The 21700-nt window shown below is 38.8% G+C and overlaps 1 protein-coding gene across 1 annotated transcript in view; it reads left to right on the top strand.

Annotated features, from left to right (window-relative positions):
- Nucleotides 1-21700, top strand: part of LOC122816492 (dynein axonemal assembly factor 8-like) — a 3534829-nt gene that overhangs the window by 1397490 nt on the left and 2115639 nt on the right. Inside the window, exons 10-11 of the mRNA XM_044089323.1 lie at nt 1303-1497; nt 18638-18796. Of these exons, the coding sequence (XP_043945258.1) occupies nt 1303-1497; nt 18638-18796 (354 nt within the window). The remainder of the gene's footprint in view (nt 1-1302; nt 1498-18637; nt 18797-21700) is intronic.

Below are 21700 nucleotides of genomic sequence, written 5' to 3'. Positions count from 1 at the left end.
TTAGAATACTCAACTGCCATGCTCATGTTTTAAAAGTTGTTTGCCTTTTTTGAGAATGTGCTTCTGCATCTCAAGTGGTTACCCTCTGTTTGAAATATGCATTTGATTCTCTTGATGCTACTTTCAGGGTTGCTGCCACTAGAACTGTTATGAAGAGGTTTGCTTGGTTGTATACGCTAAAACTTCCAGAAGATGGCAAAGCTAAAGTTTTGAATTCTTCCTTGGAAAAAGAGTGCTCAGACCTTCTGCTGCTGAAGTTGTAAAAAGTGTATTGATTAAAGGAAACTATCAATTTTTTTAGCCTTCCTCTATATTTGCCAGGTGGATTAATGGTAACCCAGCAACCTTTTTCAAAATGCAAAATAAACACAGCAAGCTGCTAGTAGGCAAACATTTAAAAAGCAGTGTCAGGGATGTTCTAAATGATGTGTGCAAAACGTCCCCCCATATGCCTAGTCAAGCTGATTTCTGAGCTTGTCTCTCCATTGGGACCCCCAAGAAAAATAAGCCATTATGGCAATATGTTACCTATACCTCTTCTCCAAAAGCGACATACAGTCTGTGCCTTGTCATTTCTTTCTATCACTCTCTGTCTCACTCCCCATGCCAACTCCAACAGGTGCCAGAGCCTCAAATCAGACACCAATCATCTGGGTCTCAGTAAGGACTTTAATCCCACTGTGCCAGTTGAGCTACAGAGCAGCAGTTGCTTCTGCAGCATTTTAGCAATTGTAACATTTTTAGATAACCTTCTTATATTTTTGATTTAGTGAAGACATTGGATAATCTGTATAGTTGAACTATTGCCTCACATATATCTGTATATATCACTCCACATCAGTACTTATATTTGCAGAATACCAGTACTGGCCTGCAAAGGAGGATGAAACAGCTGTGGAGCAAAGGTTCAGATCCAAGCAGCACCCACTGATATGTAGACAAAATATTATGATTTACTGGTACATGGACAACTCTTTATAAGATCTGCTGTTCCAGTAAGTATGCTCATGCAGCTGTTCTTTGCATATCATTGCCACAGTCGTCTGACATTTGTTTTGAATGGTTTTTATGCTGTATGTTTATATTTTAAAGGTTGTGGTCAAATGAAGGTGATCTTGTTGACCTACTTTTACAGTGAAGTCTTGTTTTTCTTCAGAAAATGTTTTCCATATTTTCAATTTGAAAGCATTGGCAAAAAGAATAGCTAGCAAGGAGTCTTAATTACTGCATCCTTTTTATTTGGTGTTAATAATGCAGTGTGAATGACAGAGCTGTCTTTCTCTTTCTCATTTATTTTTACAGCATACTTCGTACCTACCTAACATCAGTACTTTACCAGCAGCAGATAATGGCAGCAAAGAGATGCTCCTGATGACCATGTGGCTGACCAGCTGTGGACAAGCAGTATCCCGTGGCCAGCATACCGGACGTTTACTAGATGTAGCATTGTCTGCATCAAGCATCTATAATACCATTGTCACTTGGTTGCTCTCTCTAGTGAGTATTGTTTAAGAATTTCTTCAGAAAGTGTTTCTCTGTTTTTTTAGGCATCACAGTTCTGCAGATGGAATTGTATCGCTGTGTAAAATTTAAATGTCTTGTGAATGTTTTTTTGTTTTAGGTGCTATCATATTACAGATAGTCTTTTCTGTTTATTTGGAAGATGCACTGTCTTTACCTCTGCTTCCTGGGTGTTTATCAGGTCTCATGCTTCAGTGAACAGTTTCTGTTTTACAGAGCTTGCTGTTAAGCCTTCTATTTCAGGAAAAAAGTGTTACCTTTGCTTCTTTCCCTGTATTGCTTTGACTTTTCATTGCTTGCTTCTCCAGCTTTGCCTACTGTTTTGTCCTTGCATTCTGAGCATTGATGCTTAATATTGCAGTGCACTGTTAGTAAAGTTAACCCTTCAACTACAGGTAATGAATTATTTCATCTCAGTAGCCAGAATTACAGGTGATGAGATACATTATTTTTACATATATTTTATTTTAACAGTGGTAGGAATCTAATTTAAAAAACTGCTTTTCCAACCCTAGTACTCCTGCAGTGTAATTATTTCATCAGTACATTGTTTGCAGTGATGAAAAAAATATCCTGTGACTTCCAATTAAAATGAAGAGAAATTAAAACCTAAAATTGAGACATTGTGCTGTTCAGTAGCATGGCTTCCCCCATATACACTACTTAGAAACAAGATATGGCTAACTAACCCATTTCCTTAACCTTTATGAACTAAGCATCTGAAGTCATTTCTCTGAGCAGCCAACCTCATTGCTTAATCAGTATAGTCCTTTGCATAGAGATACCACTAAGAACAATTCCTGTGATCTGCAGCATATTTTTTCTTTTGTAATTATTTCTTTAAATATTGTTTGGACAGCAAATGTATCACTGGGCAGTCATAACAGTAAACACTGCCCTTAGCAGCAATCTGTTCTGTTTTTTATGATGAGCATGGTGGGAGAAGGCTGAAAATGACAACAGCAAGATGAACTCATATCTTTCACTTTCTTTAGGTTTAGACATTGAAGGTGAATACCAAAGTGGCTATCATTTGTAGGTAGTCTGCATATATGAAAGCAAAGAGCAGTTACATTTTCATTGTTAAACAGCCTTTGATGTGGTTTGTTGGACTGGCCTTGTTTGTGCTTGAAAGTAAAATATGAGATATGCTACTGTAGCCATTATTTCTTTCACTACCATACCAGTCAAACATCAAAGATGTACAAAAAAAGTGTGTGTGTGTGTGTGTGTGTGTGTGTGTGTGTGTGTGTGTGTGTGTTGTCATTTATAGAGCATATATGTGACTGTTTGGTTGCAATTTACTGGAATTAATGTTTTTTATGGTAGTTAATATGAGCAAATGCTCAATTTGGGTTCTGGCATTTAGGTCGCTAGACATATCCCTGTGAGCTACAATGCCAAAACCATAAGCCCACAGCAACGCTTTGCTGTAGAGTAGTACGGTTGAAAAGCCAACTGACTACAGCTTTAAACATTGTCCAGCCACACGGCACATCACTATGATCCCTAAACGGCTACCCAGATGTAGTCTAACAAAAGAGACAGCCTCGCTAGAAGTGTTATGCAATGGTAACACTTCTAAAGAAGCTGTCTCTTTTGTTAAAATAACACTTCTAATGAGGCTGTCTCTTTTGTTAGAATAGAGCTGGGTAGTTGTTTAAGGATTGTAGCGATGTGCCGTGTATCTGAACAATGCTTAATGCTGCAGCAAGTTTGCTTTTCAACCATGCTGCTCTACAGTGAAGCTGCATTGTGGGCTTATGGTTTCTGCATTGTAACTCGCAGGGAAATGTCTCACAATCTAATCACTGGAACCTGCTCAATTTCCTGGTATTTCAAAAAACCAAAAAGAATCCGAACAGGCTGAAGTAAAAATAGTTTAATACATTCTAAGTCACACCAAAAGCTTTTAAAATTGACGAAAAATCCAAGTACAGTAAGCACTTTTGTTTGTCTATGCCAAACTTCCTCTGACAAAGGAGCTGTCATTTCCTGTTGTTTAAATAGCTACAAGACGGCTCGCTACATTGTTACATCAATCAATTTCCCTCTAATACATTGTGAGCCCCTGAATGGATAAATGAACATGTAAAATATAAAATGTATCATAGAACATTTTTTTTAAAATATTACATTCTATTTGTAAACAGTAATTTTGTTGTTTAGTTGTTCTAGTAAAATGCCTGTACAAGACATATACAATCTATTAAATATAGTTCATTAAAAATATTCCATTAAAAAATTAATCTGTGTGTGTGTGTGTATATATATATATATATATATATATATATATATATATATATATATATATATATATATATATACAATGCTTCTACTTCATATCCAAAGTGAAAATACATATAAATTAATGATATCCAGATCTGAAACTAACAGTAAATACTGACAATGAATACTAACAATAAATGGATGGTTGAGCATACCTAAATGTGTTATGGGTACTATCTATCAAGGGACTTTAATCTGAGGATGCTTCCAACAGAAAGTACACCATTTAAACCTGGCCAACAATGTGCATTAAGTCTGATCTGCCATTGTAATTCCATTTTTTCCAAAAAGGCTTGCCATGCCCCTCCCCTGTTATCTAATTTTAAGGTGTCCAAGATTACAAATTTAAATGAATGTGAAGGATATGTGTTGACATGTTTTGCTAGTGCATTTGTTTCGGTTTTATCACGAATAGCCCGAATATGTTCACCCATGTTGAGTCTTTCGGCTTTTCCCGGTTAGGGGTCGCCACAGCGGAACTCCGATCCGCTAATGATTGGTAGTTGATTTTTACGTGCCGAGTTACCAGCCCTGATGCACAACCTTCAACGAAGGTATGCCCATTCACGCATGTCTGCACGCAGAAGACGCTCTAGCTGAGAATCGAACCGGACAGCGTCTTACTGTGAGGCGACAACACTACTGCAGCACCACCACCGCCCATCCGATCTTTTAATTTACACTCGGTTTTCCCAACATAAAAACTAGAGCAAGATGAACATATTGCACAATAGACTATTCTGTCAGTATTACAGTTAACTTTCCCCCAAAACTCTGATACCATTTCCATTAATGAATGCCAAACTTGTTTCTAATACATACCTGCAGTATTTACACCTACCACACTTGTGCATGATGCCACACCTAGTGTTTCTTGAAATTTCAAAACATTTTTTTAAATTAAGTCCTTTTTTGTAGAATATAGTCGGGCTGTAATCAAACTTATTGTGTAAAGTACTGTCATTTGTCAATACACTCCAATTTTTAAAAAGGATATTCCATACAGTATAACTATCAGTACTAAAAGTTGTAATAAAGCTTCTAGTGAAATTGTTCTTATTAATACAATCATTACCTTTATTAATGCTTGTACGGTAAAATTCATTAGGTTCATTCCTCTCAGGGACACTTGGAATAGTACATATAACATCATGTGTATTAATATTAGTTGGAGAATCAATTGGTTCAACAAGTGTCCCATCTAGTAAAGGTTTAAAGTGTCCATTATCTCGTTTCGTCATTACTTCATTCATTATGTTGTCTATCATTGTGTTGGGATAATCTCTGTGTGTAAACATATTCTTCAATAAAGTACATTCTGAAACAAAATCATCCCATTTGCTAACCATTCTAGCTACTCTAACAAATTGTCCCTTTAGAACAGCCCTCTTTTGAGTATAGGGGTGGTTGCTATCAAAATGTAAAAAATGATTAATATATGTTTCTTTACGAAATATTTCTGATAAGTAGATGTGGTTATCATAATCCTTTTTTAGAAAAACATTCAAATAAGATATATTGTTGGTGTTTTTTACAACTGTAAATTTTAAAAAGGAAGTTGTTTTATTAATGTATTTTAGAAATTCATCACCTGTTTCTTCTTCACCACTCCACAAAACAAAAATATCGTCCAAGAAACGTAAGTAAACATTACACCACTGATAAAAGGGAGATCCAAAGATTAACATTTCTTCCCAAACACACATTATAATGTTAGCATAGAGGCCCCCGCAAGGGGACCCCATAGCTACACCCTCTTTCTGTAAGTACAGGTTGTCTTTGAACAGTATGAAGTTGTTATAAAGGACCACTTAAAAAATTTGTACATACAAGTTAATACTATTTTGTGATGGTCCTTTTTTAAGTAAGTATACATTTACCCATTGAATGCCCTGTTTGTGTGGTATTACAGAGTACAAGACCTTTACATCAATAGTAATAAAGGTGTAATATTCTCCAAAATTCACTTTTCCCGTTCTAGACAGGAAATCCCAAGAGTCTCTACACAGATGGTTTTCACTTTGTAAAAGTGCCTTCAATTTACCATCTAGAAATTTAGCAATGGGATTCATTATAGACCCCTGGGCATCCACTATTGGTCTCATTGGTGGTCTAACCATGTCCTTATGAATTTTCGGGACACCGAATAAAACTGGTGTCCTAGGATGAGGTGCATTCATAAAGTTAAATTCTTCAGTGTTGATGTCACCTTCAATAAACAAGTTGTGTAAGATTCCCCTAATATGCCTGTAAGCTGTGTTTACTTCATGTTACTGTTCAAAATCTCTTCCATTTTTTTTAGTCAGTAACATTAAATATGGTCATACCCCCATCTTTATCAGGTTTAATTAATCTTACACCCTTTATATCCATGAGCATATTTAAATTGATGTTCTCAGACCTACTCAAATTGTATTTTTTGTTGTTGTACGTCTGAGAAGATGCAAGAGCTCGTGTTTCGAGCTCACAAGTTCTTTCGAACATCTCCAGTGCTGGGTGTGGTGGGGGATTATAGATGCTTGAAATATAAAACGGATTGATGATGGGTACATTTGTTTGAAATAGTAAACCAAAATTCAGCTTCCGTACAAATAACTTCAAATCAATGATTGAATCAACCAAATTCATCTTTCGGTTTGGTATAAAGGTTAACCCTCTCGATAGGTTGCAAATGGACTCATCAAACTCAGATTGAGAAAAGTTGTATACCTTAGTCTTTCATTTTGTTAGTTAAGACCTTAAGGTTTTGTGAAACCTCTGTTGCTTCTATTTGCGGCCTCTCCACGGTCCCCTGTTGTTGTTCCTCCCCCTGTTCGAGTACGCACCTTTCACTGTTGTTGGCCCATCGTTCCCCATCCATGCATTTGGTTGGGATATGGGCCTTGGTGTTGTCATTGTTGTAGCCTTTCTGACCTCCTGAGAGGTGGGAATGCACTTGCTTCTAAAAAATGGTCGTCCTCAGTTTCAGTGTCATCTAAGCAGTCATCTGGGATAAACCGATTATTGTTCCCAGCCATGACATTGGATAGTTTGGAACCCCATTGTTGTGAAGGTGGGGGTAGGCTGAGCCAGTGGCATAGGCATTTTCGTCCCTTACAAGCTTTTTAATTTTCTTTCTTTAATTAATTTTATTTTTTCATCAATTGATTTGAAAATTCTTTCATAATCAAAGTCGTTATTAAAGGCAGGATCATTTTTTAGCAAGTTATCCAATTCATTTGCTTTTTTTGATAAAATGTCAATGTTTTTTTTATTATTATTTATAACCAAAGTCATGTAGTCAGCCCCAAACTTGTCGAAAAGTTTAATTAAGTCAGTATGTAAAGTAGAATTAGCTGCAAGGCCTGTAGGATAGCGCCAAACATGCAACCCTTTAGGGACCAAGTTCTTCCTTAAACACTCAGAGAAATAATTGTTATCCATCTGTAACCTTTTAATTTTGATCAAAACATAGGGCAGGATTCACGAAGCCTCCGTGTAAGAGTTACAAGGCTTACACGGAGGCTGCAGTTAAACGGTGTGACGTCAGCATGTCATGCATATGCATGAAGGTATGCTGAATCACACCTAAGGCTTACACGGTCCGTGGGAGACAGTAGGGGGCGTGTCCGTAGGCTGAGCCCTGCAAACAGACACACCCCCAGAAGAGTAAAAGTCCCGAAAGTAAACCCCCACGACAGAGCCCGTGTAAATGTGAATAAATACAACACAACACATGCCTCCACAGACTATGAACATAAAATGTATAAATGAACATGTTATATATTTTTTTTAAATTGTAAAGATGTTTGCCCGTGAGTGCGCTCATTTGCGCGGGCGTGCCCGTAGCTTAGCCACAGTTAGCAGTCACTGGAAAAGCATGTAAGAACTACATATGCAAAGTAAGCCAAGAAGCAATAGCGTAGCGGTAGAGACGTCGGCTGAAGAGCAGGCAGTCATGGTTCGAGCCCCCCCCAACATCAATTTTTATTTTTAGTGAAATAAGCACGAAACAAGTCCCTGACATATATGTACACACATAAAATTATATTTTATGTAAAATGTAATGAAATGGGCCATTTATTTTGAAGAAATGTGAGATAACAAAATAATAAAAAAATGTCAGATGTGCCTATAGCTGAGCTACAGTTTAACAAGTTGAGTGCATCTACCCATAGGTGAGCAGTGGTTTAACAGGTGTAAAATGATTGCCCGTAGGTGAGCAGTGGTTTAACAGGTGTAAAATGAGTGCCCGGGGTTGAGCAGCGTTTTAACACGCTGAAACTGTGTGCCCATAGCTGAGCTGAGCATAATATGCGTGCTGATAGCCAAATGACGCGTAAACCAGTGTAACCCGTTTACGCTGAGCTGCGCACCGCGCCAACAAGCTAACCGACGGGCAACGTTGAGCAAGCTGTAACAAAACTGCCTTTACACAGACACACCTCCTAGCCTGTGTAGACAGTCATAAAATATAAAAAGCAGTGGCCAGGTTCGAACCCAGGATACCATGCACCATAGTCAAGGTACTGAACCACTAAGCCATGACAGTTGCACGTAGAAATGCAGTAATAGCATATATATAGGAATGAATAGAAAGAGGAGCATGACAAAGCAGGTTTTGTGAAGCTGATACAATTCCAAAATGGCCAATCATAGATAAGTGCGGGAAAAACTGCATATATAAGCCCCATAGGTGGGAATACACAGCATAACCGATTGTAGAACTAACTTGCAGCCGGAATGTCAGGTGTAGGTGAGGGTAGTTGCTTTCGAGTACAGAGGTGGGGCGTTGAGGAGTCCAAATATATGGTTTGGCTCCTTGTCCACAATCATGATGCCCAACTCATGCAGGGCCAGGTCCTGTGGGGAGCATATAGGGCTGAGGCTTGGGACCGGTTGGCTCATGATCTCACCAGTGCCACAGGGATACCAAGGACTGGTGAGCAGGTCCGTCACCACCATGCGGACCTGAAGAAACGGAAGCAGGACCAACTGAACCGTTGGATCCAGGAGGCCCGGCAAATGCCCAACGCCCCACTACTGAGTAAGTTACATGTAATTATTTATGTAAGAAATTAACCTAGCTGATATTATGGAGATGTGTATTCCAGTATTACTTTATTTATATTACAGCTGCAGGTGTCCGTTCTGCGAACCGTAGAGCCTATGGCGATAGGCTGGCACGGTTGCACCACCAGGCAGGTCAGTAATCCTCTCCCTGTAACTGTAAATAAATATAAAAGTATGACAGTTAGCAAAAGAGTGCAATGTAGTCACTAAGTAATAAAATGTGCAAGTAACAGTGTAAGAGGGTTTGCAAGTATTGCTTGATTACAAAAGTGGGATGCAGTCTGTAATCCAAACAGAAAAATGAAACAAGTCTGAAATAAAGTCTGAAATAAAGATGTCCCTATCTAACTGAAGAACATTGTCCCTAATCCTAACTAAATATTACAGCAGAGCAAGGGCAGACTTACAGCTCTTGGGGAGTCCTTTGGATAACCACTGCTCAGTACAACTGTGTACGGTGAACACAACTGAACACTATTCCACTGTGAACTGAACTCAACTCAACACAACTGTCTTCAGCAGGCTCTTTTATAAACTAGGTTGTTAACTGTCTTAACTGTTCCAGTTCTTATTTTCATTTCATTTTTTGAAAATCAGCAAACTTATGTTAAAGCTCCTGCCTGTATTTCAGTCCTTGACAGTAAACACACAGCAACTGGAAACATTCCGATGACATCATCTGTAGATCAACTGACTCTGAGACAGTTTGCATTTAGAATCTCCTGTATAAGCATGTGCAGTTAGAAATGTAAAAGAACATTGTTCAACTTTTTAAACATCCTGTACAAACAGAGTATTAATCAACATGTAAGAACTTATTTACAATATCATAGCTAGTCATGCTGGCATATAATACACAGGTTGATCTGAAATTATGTACAAAGCTTCAGCTGGACATGCTAGCAATGATATCAGTGTCTAATTTCTTCACAGCACCTTATTGTCCTTGACAGATATGATTCCCCTTTCTTTGGCCTTATCTGGTTCAGCAGCCTTGGGTTCTGGATCCGGATCCAGATCCTTTGTCCCATCAAGAGAGATTAATCCATCCCAGCGTCATGAACCTCAGACTGATAGCTTGGTTTCTCCAGTTCCATTAATAGTCAGGCTTTCGTCACTGTTTCCCCAGTACGTCATATTATCTTAGCTTCACATAAGTCAGCTACCCATAAACTCTGTGCTAGTAAATGGAAGAGTTTTACCTTTTGGGCATGTGACAACAATACTGATCCTTTTTCAGTGCCCGTCAATAAGATACTAGAAGTTTTAGCTTCACGTTTTAATGCTGACACTTCACATTCTATCATCAAAATTCAATTTGCAGTTATTTCTAATTTCCATAATGGTTTTAAAAAATCCTCCTTGGCTTCTCATAAGCTTTGCAAAGCTTTCTTAGAAGGAATACTTTTGCTAAAACCCCCTTACAAAGATCCTACCCCACCTTGGGATCTAAACTTAGTATTACAAACCATTGTTCAACTTCTTTGAACTGTCAACAGAATGTGACCTGAAGTTTTTACCCTGGAAAACTATATTTTTAGTGGCAATAAACATCTGTCAGAAGAATTTCAGAAGTACAAGCCTTATTGTGTAAACCTTCTTACCTGATTTTCCACAAAGATAGAGTTTCATTGAGAACAAGTCCTTCCTTTCTGCCGAAAGTAGTGTCAGAGTCCAATACCAATCAGACACTACTTTTGGCAGAAAGGAAGGACTTATTCTCAATGAAAGTAGTGTCAGAGACCAGTATCAATCAGACATCAATCTACCAGCATTTTTCCCTATTATGTTAACAAAGGCGAGTACTGCTTCCATTTGTTAGATGTTCACAGACAGTTATTTTTCTATCTAAACATAACTAAAAACGTAAGAAAATCTGACGAAATATTTGTGCCATTCTCTTCTGAAGGACTTGATCAACCAGTGAGCAAAGTGATGCTAGCTAGATGTCTCAAAGAATGTAAATTGCCTAAGCCTATAAAGGCCCATTCTACCAGAGCTGTAGCTACTTCAGCGGTTTTTCAATTTAGAGCTTCAGTGGATGATATCTTTGCAGCAACAACTTGGGCTACTCCCCCATACTTTCATCACTCATTACAAATTAGATGTAGTCTGCAGGGGAAGAGCTTCATTTGGTACAATGATACTCAGGAATATCCTTCCATGAGTCCACCAAAGATCTAAGGTAGCTGGGGACTCTGTCCCATATGTCGAGGATAAAATGAAAATTGACAACATCAGATAAAGAGGTTATGTACTCACCATAACGTTCCATCTGTGTTGTCCATTTTCATTTATCTTTGATTCCCCCCCTACCTTCCCCCTACCATTGAAGATATTGTGGTGGAAATGATACGCACATCACTTGCTGTTATTATCATATGGTCCCAGATGTGATGTCTATGAAGCCTTTTTTTTTGGGGGGGGGGGGGTTCATTCTGTCTTTCAGCAAACTTCATCTGAAGTAACTAGGAGAAGAGCATTGTGGGTAAGGGTTAAGCTAGAATTTTTTTGGGCTGCACAAGCTGTAGTAGTGGTTGAGCCAGTTCCGAGGATCGGAACTGAAGCCATATGTCGAGGATAAATGAAAATGGACAACAAAGATGGAACGTTATGGTGAGTACATAACTACTAAACATATATTGCTCTATAAACCTAAGCAACATTACAATTCCTGCCTCTCTTTTTTAAACAACAAGAAACATCTTTATTAAACCATCACTTAGGACATAAGCAATGATATATTTATATAAATGAAAACAAACCACACCGACACAATCCTAGTTGTAATCATTTTACATCACAAACCATACTGACACACTCCCAGATGCAAACATTATACATCACTTATAATCTGCCCAATCATTTTCAGTCAAACGTTACATAGCTCATTTAAGTCTTGCTTCTCTTAAACCTCATTCCTCCCCTTATGTATTGTTAACACAGTTCCCATTTTTTTCCTATGTAGTTTGCTCCTACCTTTTTCTAAAGATCTCACTTCCCATTGTTTTATCTTTGTTACTATATTCACTACTTCTAATATAGTTGGTTTAGATTTTGATTTCCATTTTCTGGGAATTGCTTTTTTGGCATCCACCATAATTAGACACAGCAAGGCTTTACCATGTCCAGGCAGTTCCGATTTTGTATCATAGCTCAGGAAAATCATCTCCCTCATCACATCAATCCACCTACCCAGCATCGCTGATGGTGCAACCCGCAAGGAATCTTTAAAGTCCGCACTCCCAGAAAATATGTTCCCAAGTACCTCTTTCTTTCCTGTGACATCTTCAACATTTGGTGTCTATCTGAGAAAAAATTATATGGAGTCTACTTAGGGTATAAAAATATCTATGTAAACATCTCCATGCAAACATCCTAAATCGTCTAGATTTTGTTGCATATATGTGAGATATGCATGTAGCCTCCCATTGTTTCTTCATGAATTGCTTATCCAATCACTCTTCCCAATCCTTTCTAACCTCCTCTGATTGATTCTTATAATTATCATGGAATATTTTAGATGCTGTACTAATTATTCCTTTTTTAATGGGAGCTTCTGCTATAAATTCTACTAAAAACTCTACCAGTGCTGGTCTTTTAAGACCCCTCTATTTCTTTCTCTTTGCTTATAGTCTGATATCAATCCTTAATACGGAAGGCAATTTCTAACCTGCAGTCCAAATAAATTCTTGGCCTAAATTCTGATAACTTTCCCTCTCTAGTTATTTGCTCCCAATACCTTAGTTCCTTTGCTAGTTTTCTCCAATAAACTCCCCTCTTGCCTAATTGCAGTCATCCCTATCGTCAGAATCTCCTTTTTTCGTTCCCGTTTTGGCTTAGTTCTTAGAATACTTTTTGCTACTTTATGGATATAACGTTCTGTATGATTATTGTTGTGCTCCTCAAAGGCCTGCATCCAAAATCCCAGTCTCTCCTTGTTTTTGAGCTTCCCCCCTATTCAACATCATCCCTTTCCACTTTGAATGATAGTTTTCTGCTTGCGCTATGTATAGGAGCCTTAACTATGTGGCTCTGAAATACCCCTTCAAATTGGGTAATCCCAATCTGTCGTGTTCTCCTAGAAGAATGAGATTATCCCACTTGACTCTTACTGTCTTCCCCTCACAGATAAAGTCCTTCAGCTGTTTATTAATTGCTATCCACAATTTCTCCTCTGGTTTATAAAAATAATCCTGACCTATGTATAAGACTAACGGGACTAAAAATATTTTGTTTGTATCTTACTATCCATATTCATATAACAAAGCTTCCACTTTCTCAATTTTTGTATTATCTTTTGTTTAGTCTCTTCCCACATATCCTTAGCTACCACAGCAGAATCATTTTATATCCATGCTCCTAAATACTTCATTTTATCATGTCCCATAAGTACGGATATTGCTAAACCAATTTGTGTGTGGGTACTTAATTTACCGCTATTGCCTTTGTTTTAGCTTCATTAATTTTGTATCCTGAAAAGATTTGAAACTGTCTCAAAATGAACACAACACTGTAATGTCTCTTTCTAGGTTTGTGAGGAATAAAATAATAAAATCTGCAAATAGAGCCAGCTTTTCCTGACTACCATACCAATTATATCCTTGAATTTGAGTCCCTTGTTTTGTTTGCCAGTGGTTCTAAATATAATGCAACTAATAAAGAGGAAAGAGGACACCCCTGCCTGGTTCCTCTGCTCAAGCAGGAATTATCAGAGAGGATCCCACCCACTTTAATTTTTGTCTCTGATCCCTCATATATCCTACTAATCAACCTTATTTTTTTTCAGGAAATGTAAATGCTCCTATTGCCCTGCTCTTAAAGTCCCATCTTACTCTGTCAATGCTTTCTCTGCTTCAGGACCCACCACCAGCCATGGTATCATCTCATATTCTGCTTCCCTCTGGATCATCAGTGTTCTGTTAATGTTTTCAAATGTTTGTCTCCCCTGCACAAAATCACATTGATCCATATCTATCAATTTTGGCATTACTTTTGTCATTCTTTTAGCCATTATAGACAAAAACACTTTATAATCATGGTTTAGTATTGAAATGGGCCTGTATGAAGCCGGATCTGATGGATCTTTACCCTCTTTTTTGTTGGTACTTCCCTTTGTAAAATACTGTTAAAACCTTCCAGATCTTTATCAGTTTTTTTCCTCCTAGCTTCCAACGTTCCACAGGAATACCATCTATTCCTGGAGACTTTAATGTAGATTGGTTATACATCACAATTTTTATCTCATCCCCTCCTATCCCAACAGTTAGTAAGTGAGCCTGTCATCTACCTCTAACCTTGGCATATTTAATTCTTTCATAAACATTTCCATTTGTATTTTTTCTTGATTACCATATTTCTCTGCTTTGTACAGACTTTCACAGAATTTCCGAAATATTTCTAATACCTCTACAGGATCTCTTGTTACCTTCCTTGTTGTAGGCTCTATAAGCTTGGCAACAGTCCTTTCTACTTTATTTTGCCTGAGTTTTTGTGCTCTATTGTTATAAAAAAAAAAAAAAAAAAAACAGTTGCTTAACAGCAATCTTTCTAAACTCGTACATATTATAGAGGTAATCCCTTATTTTCTGCTTAGCATTCTGCAGTTGATCCTCTTGGTCTGTGAGATTCCCCTTATTCTGCATTTGTCAGTCCCTCTAGTTAATTCTTGTTACTTCTTAACCATAACTTCCTTTCTTTTATTTCCACCATATTTTTAATCTCCACCTTAGTTTTATCCCACTCCCTAGCTATATTTTCAGAAGAAATTTTTATCCTCTCCAATAACTCCTGAATAACCTCCACTAAACATTCCAATTCCTCTCTTTTCAACAGATAGGTGGGAAACCTCTGGTGTCTCATTTTTATTTCATTACCTTGTGTTTTTATTTTAGTTGTTGGCGCATGATCTAGAATAGTTATTGGGTCCGTATCAAGATCTTCATTTAAATGCATGTGTTCCTGTGAAATGTAAATTCTGCCTAGCTTAGCCCAGTTTTTATATCTTGGGGAATAATATGTAAATTCACTCCAAACTCCTATTACTGAATTCACATCTTCCGTGCCAAATATTTTCATAAATTTCTTCAAAAATCTACCCCTCCTTTGTTATACTGTTGCAACCTTACTAGCCTTATGTACTACTTAGGCTTGGTTTGCTTTGGTCATATTTGAGACATACTGTGCAATGTGAGAGGAAGGCTGGTATCCTGACGTGAGGTTGTTAGTAATACTGCAACAGTGATCAGTTAGATGTCTACTGTTATGGTAGATTCTTACACAATTATATTATCTATAGCTACACATATATATATATATATATATATATATATATATATATATATATATATATATATGTATATATATATATCCCCCCCCCCCCTGCTTCATGATTGTTTTTTACTGTGTGTGTGTGTGTCTAACTGTTCTCTTTATCATGGAGAAGGAGAAAGGGTTTAGGAAATGTTTAAAAGATATCAACCCCCCCCCCCCAAGACACTTGGGAGTTGTTTGGTGTGTCTGGGGTTGGATCATCTTTCAGCAGAATGTTCAATTTGTCGGTCCTTCTCTGTCCAGGCAGTTTCACACTGAACTGATTATTAAAGGGCTGCTGCCTCCTGATTCTGATGTTGAAAGCCCAGAAAAGAAAAGGATAAGATTAATGATAAAGACAGAGAAAAACTAAGGAGAAACTAAAAGGGAAGAAAGGAGAGCCTCAAAAAAGAAAGTCTGTTGATGCTTCTGCTTCTTTGGTTCCAAAAGTACCCAGGACAGAGTCTGTTCTGGCACTGATGCCACTTCCTCAATGGCTCTGTTTACCTTGGAGCCAATGATAATTTCTGACAGATCCCCTAATGAACTTCCTCTGAGAGGAAGCTGTCTTTTCTCCACTCCCAAACTCCTCCTACAGCTTCATACCACTCTTCAAGTTCTTTTGGAATAGCATTGGCTATTGACTGGGATCACATGATGCAGGCCTTTCTGAAGGCTGAAATCAGTGTGGCTTTCCTCTGTTTTCACTGGATCATGAGTGAAGATTGGCCTGGCCCTTCATCTCCCCTTTTTGCTTTTTTACCCATCCATGTTTTGGCACTGGTGGCTTTGGACCTGACACTTGCCACGGAATCTGTGTCCTCAGGGCCGACTGGCACTTGCACTTTGCTTCCTTGAGGTTTCAAGTCTGACACACTTGTCTCCAAGGCACTCTAAGATGAGTGAGTCCCAGGACAGATTCCTCAACTCGTCACCATCCTCTGAGCTATCTCCCATGGCTCCCTTCACTGTGTTGGAGACATCAACCTTTGAGTCTTTGACATGATGCCCTCCTCAGGACCCTCCTCTTGGTAGGCTTTGCAGGTGACTTCCTCAATGTTGACTGCTGGAGGAATGGTCCCAGCATTTGATGGAGGCTCCTTAGATTTAGCTGATGTGGGTTTGGCCTTTAAGGTTATTGGGAGGATCATCACTTCTTTGCAGCAAAGGGAAACTCAGACTTCATTGGTATTGGTTCCACCCTAGGACTCCCACCCTTCTCTGCCTTAGCACGCTCATGCATCTCAAGGTCAGAGCTGAGGAATGGGCCTCAAAAAAAAAAAAAAAACTGCTGTGTTTCAGCATGAGTCTTCTGAGAATTTGGACTCCTCCTTAATGTTCCAAGAAAGAGGACATGCAAGAGGGAGGCACATTGCCTCCCTTTCAAAGTTAGTCACTTTGGACTTGGATGATCAGTAGGACTTTCCGTAGTCCCATCTGGAAGATGCCATCTTCAACATTTTTGAGTTAATATAGCAGAGGTAATCTTTGCCAACTGAACCGACAAGGAGGTAATTTTTGAGGACTATCGCTCAGCTCTTGCTACTTCATGGGTGATAACCCTGTGCACCGGTTTGTTGATGTAGCTGTTATGAGGGCATGGCAGGTGCCTGACACCTGTGAATCGATACCACAGAAGCCTGACAATATTCCCAGATCTCTGAAATAATTGTTGGTTTCTATTATTGTGCCAGCAGCTATGAAAAAAGAGCTGACAGATGACACAGCTACTATTCATCTTTCTAACAAGGAGTCTGATGCCATGGTCAGTTGGGGAAAGTGGGCATATACTTCAGGCATCTTCACCCTTTGGGCCATGAGCAGTGTCACTCATATGAGCAGTTTCCAAAGGGATCTTGTGGAGCAAGCATTAGGCTCTCTGAAGGAACCACCCACCCCCGACTCTAGGAAACAATTAGAAACCACCTTGGGCATAATGTTTAATATTATTGACCTTTTCATGTAGCACATGCGTAAAGCAGCTGATGAAGTATCATGTGTGCCAGGTACTGGCATTATGATGAGACATCGTACCTAGCTTTGCCTGTATGTCTCTGTGAACAACTTTAAGGGGTCATTTCCGAATGCCTATTATGATAGATTATCCTTGTTTAGTCCTTATGTTAAAAAGAAGATGCAGTCATAATAGCAGGACAGGAAGATGCTTTCTGCCATCGGAGTCAGATTTGAGCCCCCCCAAAGATATTGCAGTAGAAACTGAAAGACCCCAAATCCCTCTGGTTTAAGAAAACTCAGTGTCAATCTTTTGACTCCTCTTTTGACACAGGGACCATAGCAGAAGCAGCTCCTTTAGGGACACAGATGCAGAGGTCAGAGTTTTAGGCAAAACCAGGGATATTGTGGGTCTTTCTCTGATAGAGAACTCAACTGCCCTAGACAGTTGCCCTAGTACTGTTCTCTGGAAGAAGCCGTGGGTCATTTGTCCCCCTTCTTTCCTGTGTGAATGGCCATTACACTGGACTCTTGGGTATAAAGGATAATATCCAGAGGCTGAACAGTTCCCCTTTCTCCCAAACAAGATGATCGCTACCAGACATATCCCCCATCGACAAAAAGCAGACATAAGAGAGATTGTTGTCTCTGCTAGAAAAATGAGTAATCCGTGAGATTCCACTAAATCATACTGGGTCAGGATGATATTCAAAATTCTTTTTGATTCTGAAAAAGAACAAGGACCTCAGGCCAGTTCTGGACTTGCTGCCTAAACACCTGCATAAAGAGGACCCCATTTTAGGATGGTCAGATATATTTTAACTTTTAGTTTATTCCAACCTTCCCTTGAGAATGGGTTACTAAATTCCTTTGTCTGTGTATAGATTGCTCAGCATGTGTCCATTTGCTAAGTTGCAAAAGGTTGGAAGACGCATTAGGGCATTACATGTCACTCTACTAGTGAAAATGCAACTTCATTGATGTGCATACAGGAAAATACCATTACTTTTAGTGCAGCAACTTATGAGAATGCACACTTTTGTTAAAGATATTTGGATCAGCAGTCTGAGGCAAACACTAAATATGAGCTGCTGTCTGGGGTGATATCCTTCATGTCTGTTTTATTTTATTTTAACATATTAAGTGTAGTAAGTTTCAGAATTTCATTCTTGGAAAAATAGTCTGACAGTGATTTTTTTATAACTTTGTGATCAGCTTCCAAAGGCATTGTATTACCAGTATTTTATAGACCATAGATTTCACATTTCACCATCTGAACACTGTTACCGTAAAGTTCCAAGATGGATGCCATTCTAGTCTGTAGCATATACTGTACAGAATTGAAACCGTTGCAAGTAATCAGTATTTTTCTGCATGTATGGGTGGCAGTATGCTTATCTTTCTGTTAACATGCGAATAATCTTTATAGATGCATTTTTCAGTATTCTGTATAAAACATGCTTTAGATTATCTCTCTCCTGGCAGCTTAGTTGGATCTGTTTATTTTTAGGTATCAGAATCACTGCCAAAACAAAGAACTGATTGCATTCCATTTCATGTTGTGAGTCTTCAACAACTATGGAGAGAGGATGGGTTAGCATTATATGCCTGTGTTATGCCAACGGAAGACTATACAAAAGTGAACTGCAGAAAGAGCTGGAGAAATAAAGTAAGTCTGAGAGACACAGACAAGTCATTGTTAGGCCTTTCCTTCTTCCATTTTTTTTTACTTGGACTATGTCAGATTTATTATATTGCGAATGAGTTGCTTTATGACCATCACTGATAAGTATATTGTCCTTACAAGTATATTGGCCTTACGGGTTGTACTTTATTCCATAATCTTTACTAAACTGTCTCATGCCTATTATGGAAAACTTCAAACTTGTGATATGTCAAGTTTTCTCACAAAGTAGGCTCACTGCACTCTTTCAACACAATGGTCCTTCATGACATTTTGACTATTTTAATATATGGATGTCTCACCACTGACAGCAACCCCGTCCCCCCACATACTTATAACCTGCATAGTTGCTGCCAAGCTGCCAAAATTCTACAACTCCCCAAGAACAAAGCTACAGTGCTCTAACCATGCATTTTCAATTATTATAACCCCCAAACTCTTGGAATTTCTCCTTCCACATCAGAAAGGCTTATTCAACTAATGTAAATTTAGACCACAATTAAAGTTGCCATGTCCAGCTACAAACTCAATGTATGTGCTCTCAGATACCCTAACCAATCCTAACTCTGCCACTCTTCTCACCTTTGTGCTCCTCCTTCTCTTGACTGTATGCTCACTATCAGAATCTTGCCTATGCATATATGTAAATATGCTCCTTCTCTCTCATTTAAGGTGAACATTTGATTCACTGCTTTTCATTTTATATTCAGTATGTGGCTAGTATTTATTACAAACGTTAACTTTTGTAGACAAACTTGTAGACTGTGTGATTATGTATTTGTTTACTCTTGTTTGTAAAACATTTTTTCTATCTTTTCCCATTACTGTATTGTATTGTGAGTTTACTCGCCTAGGCTGTAAATGAAATTGGTCCATGGTGATCCGTGCATTACCTTAGTAAACAAATCTAAATAAATAATCTGTGTTTGCTGCAAGTATACATTGGCCAGATTTCTACCTGCTTGGTTATTCAGGGTATTTTTTTTCTTCACTGGAGTAAAATGTGTGCATACCATTACGCATAGTGCTATTATACTTATAGTACTATTATACCAGCTGTCTCCCTGTATGAGGCAGTACATTTGATCACACTTGGTCTATTAATTCGGAAACTGAAAAACAAGGTTTGCATGTTTATAACTGAATGATGCAAAAACCACTTTGCTGTCATATTATGAGTAAATAGTAAGGATTCAATAAAATGGGATGATGATGTTTGAAAAGTTTTGCTAGTAACATTCCTGATGTTACTTTAAGGAGACTGTTGCAGCAGGTTCAGTATAATGTGCTCACACATTTGGTATATCCACTAATGCAACAATTGGATGCTATCAATTTTCATTTTCTCCTCAATGTGTGGGCTCAGTTCCAGTCCCTCAGAACCGACTCGGCCGCTTCTACAGCTCATGGAAACCAAAACCTCTTTAGCTCAGTCCTTACCCACAATGCTCTTACATTACCTCACATCTCATTTGCCGCCTTGTGATTCAGACGTGGTTATCAGTCTCTCAAGCCAGATAAGTGAAATATTTATTGTTGCTATATCTTTGCCTGTCTTGTCTATCCTTACCCTTTATACAAAAGTATTCTAGATACTATCGCTAGTATCTCCTTCTCTTTCTCATAGTTATCTTCTGGTGTACTTCTTAATATCATCTTGATAGTCACTCCTTCCTAAACCTTCTCCTTGTGGTTAAAAAAGTTGTAACTCCTTCCTATTCTCTTATCTTTTCATTAAGATTGTGTCTGTTTCCTTCTCCTTTTGGTAATCTGTGGTGTGTGTGTGTGCGTGTGTGTGCGTGTGTGTGCGTGTGTGTGTGCGTGTGTGTGCGTGTGTGTGTGTGTGTGTGTGTGTGTGTGTGTGTGTGTGTGTGTGTGTGTGTGTGTGTGTGTGTGTGTGTGTAGAAATGGCTTGCTTGTAAAATGGCAGATAAGGAAAAGCCTTCTGGTTTTAAGTACTGTGAGAAATGCAGGCATAAAATCTTGTACTCGGATTCTTGTTTGGGCACTCTCCATTTGCAGGAGGATTGCTCAATTTGTCACTCATTGTTAAAAGAAAAAAATAAGTTGATTATTAAAGGTCTTCTTCCCCTCTCGTTTGGAGAGGCCATATCTGGAGCCTCGCCACCTGTTAAGTCAAAGTCAAAAAGTAAATCTGTTCATCCCAGTCCAGCTTCGTCTTCCTCCTCAAGAGTGTCAGAGAAGGCCAAGAAGAGGAGTTCCTCAGCGAAGACCTCTCCCTCAGTTACGAGTGCCAAGATTTAAAAGCTTTCAGTTCCGACCCCTTCTTCGGAGCTGGCAACCAAATTGATCAAACCCTCGGTCCTGACAGATTCATTGGACTTGATGACATCGGTTCCAATGAGCCAAGACTCTAAATCTTTGTCAGTACAGACTTTCTTGGAACCAACACCGTCAGCTAAAGAGTTTTGCTTGGTTCCAACAACTCATTATCCCCCTTCTATTGATGCTTTTATGGACAGGTTGCCATCTCCCTTCTTAGAAAGGCCTTGGTCTTCATCTGTTGTCTTGGCACATTCTTCCAGGAGTCTTACTCAAGATGATGTGGAGAGATTGGTGAGGAAGATTCTTTGGGCTCAAGGTGTGATAGGGACTTCCTCAGTTCTTGCTCCTTTGGGTCAGGGTCTGCTTCCATCAACTTCTCCTCCTTTACTTCCTCCTCTAACTTCTTCAGAGGTTTTAGAGCCATCTGTGTCACTTCCAAAGATACCTTTGTCTGTGGTGCTGATGATTGCTCTGAGTTCTTCGGCTCAATCAGAGCTGGAGAGCTGTTGAGGTCATAGCTTGCCTGTTGGCTCAGAGGGGTTAAGGTTGTTTTTTTCAGAGCCTTCCCTACACCCCAGTGTTTTGGCACAGTTGAACTTGGCC

The sequence above is a fragment of the Protopterus annectens genome, chromosome 12.part0, assembly GCF_019279795.1.
Source record: "Protopterus annectens isolate FY-2018-M chromosome 12.part0, PAN1.0, whole genome shotgun sequence".
Lineage (NCBI taxonomy): Eukaryota > Metazoa > Chordata > Ceratodontiformes > Protopteridae > Protopterus > Protopterus annectens.
The sequence above is the reverse complement of the archived record's forward strand: the minus strand, read 5'-3'. Positions and strand labels throughout refer to the sequence as shown.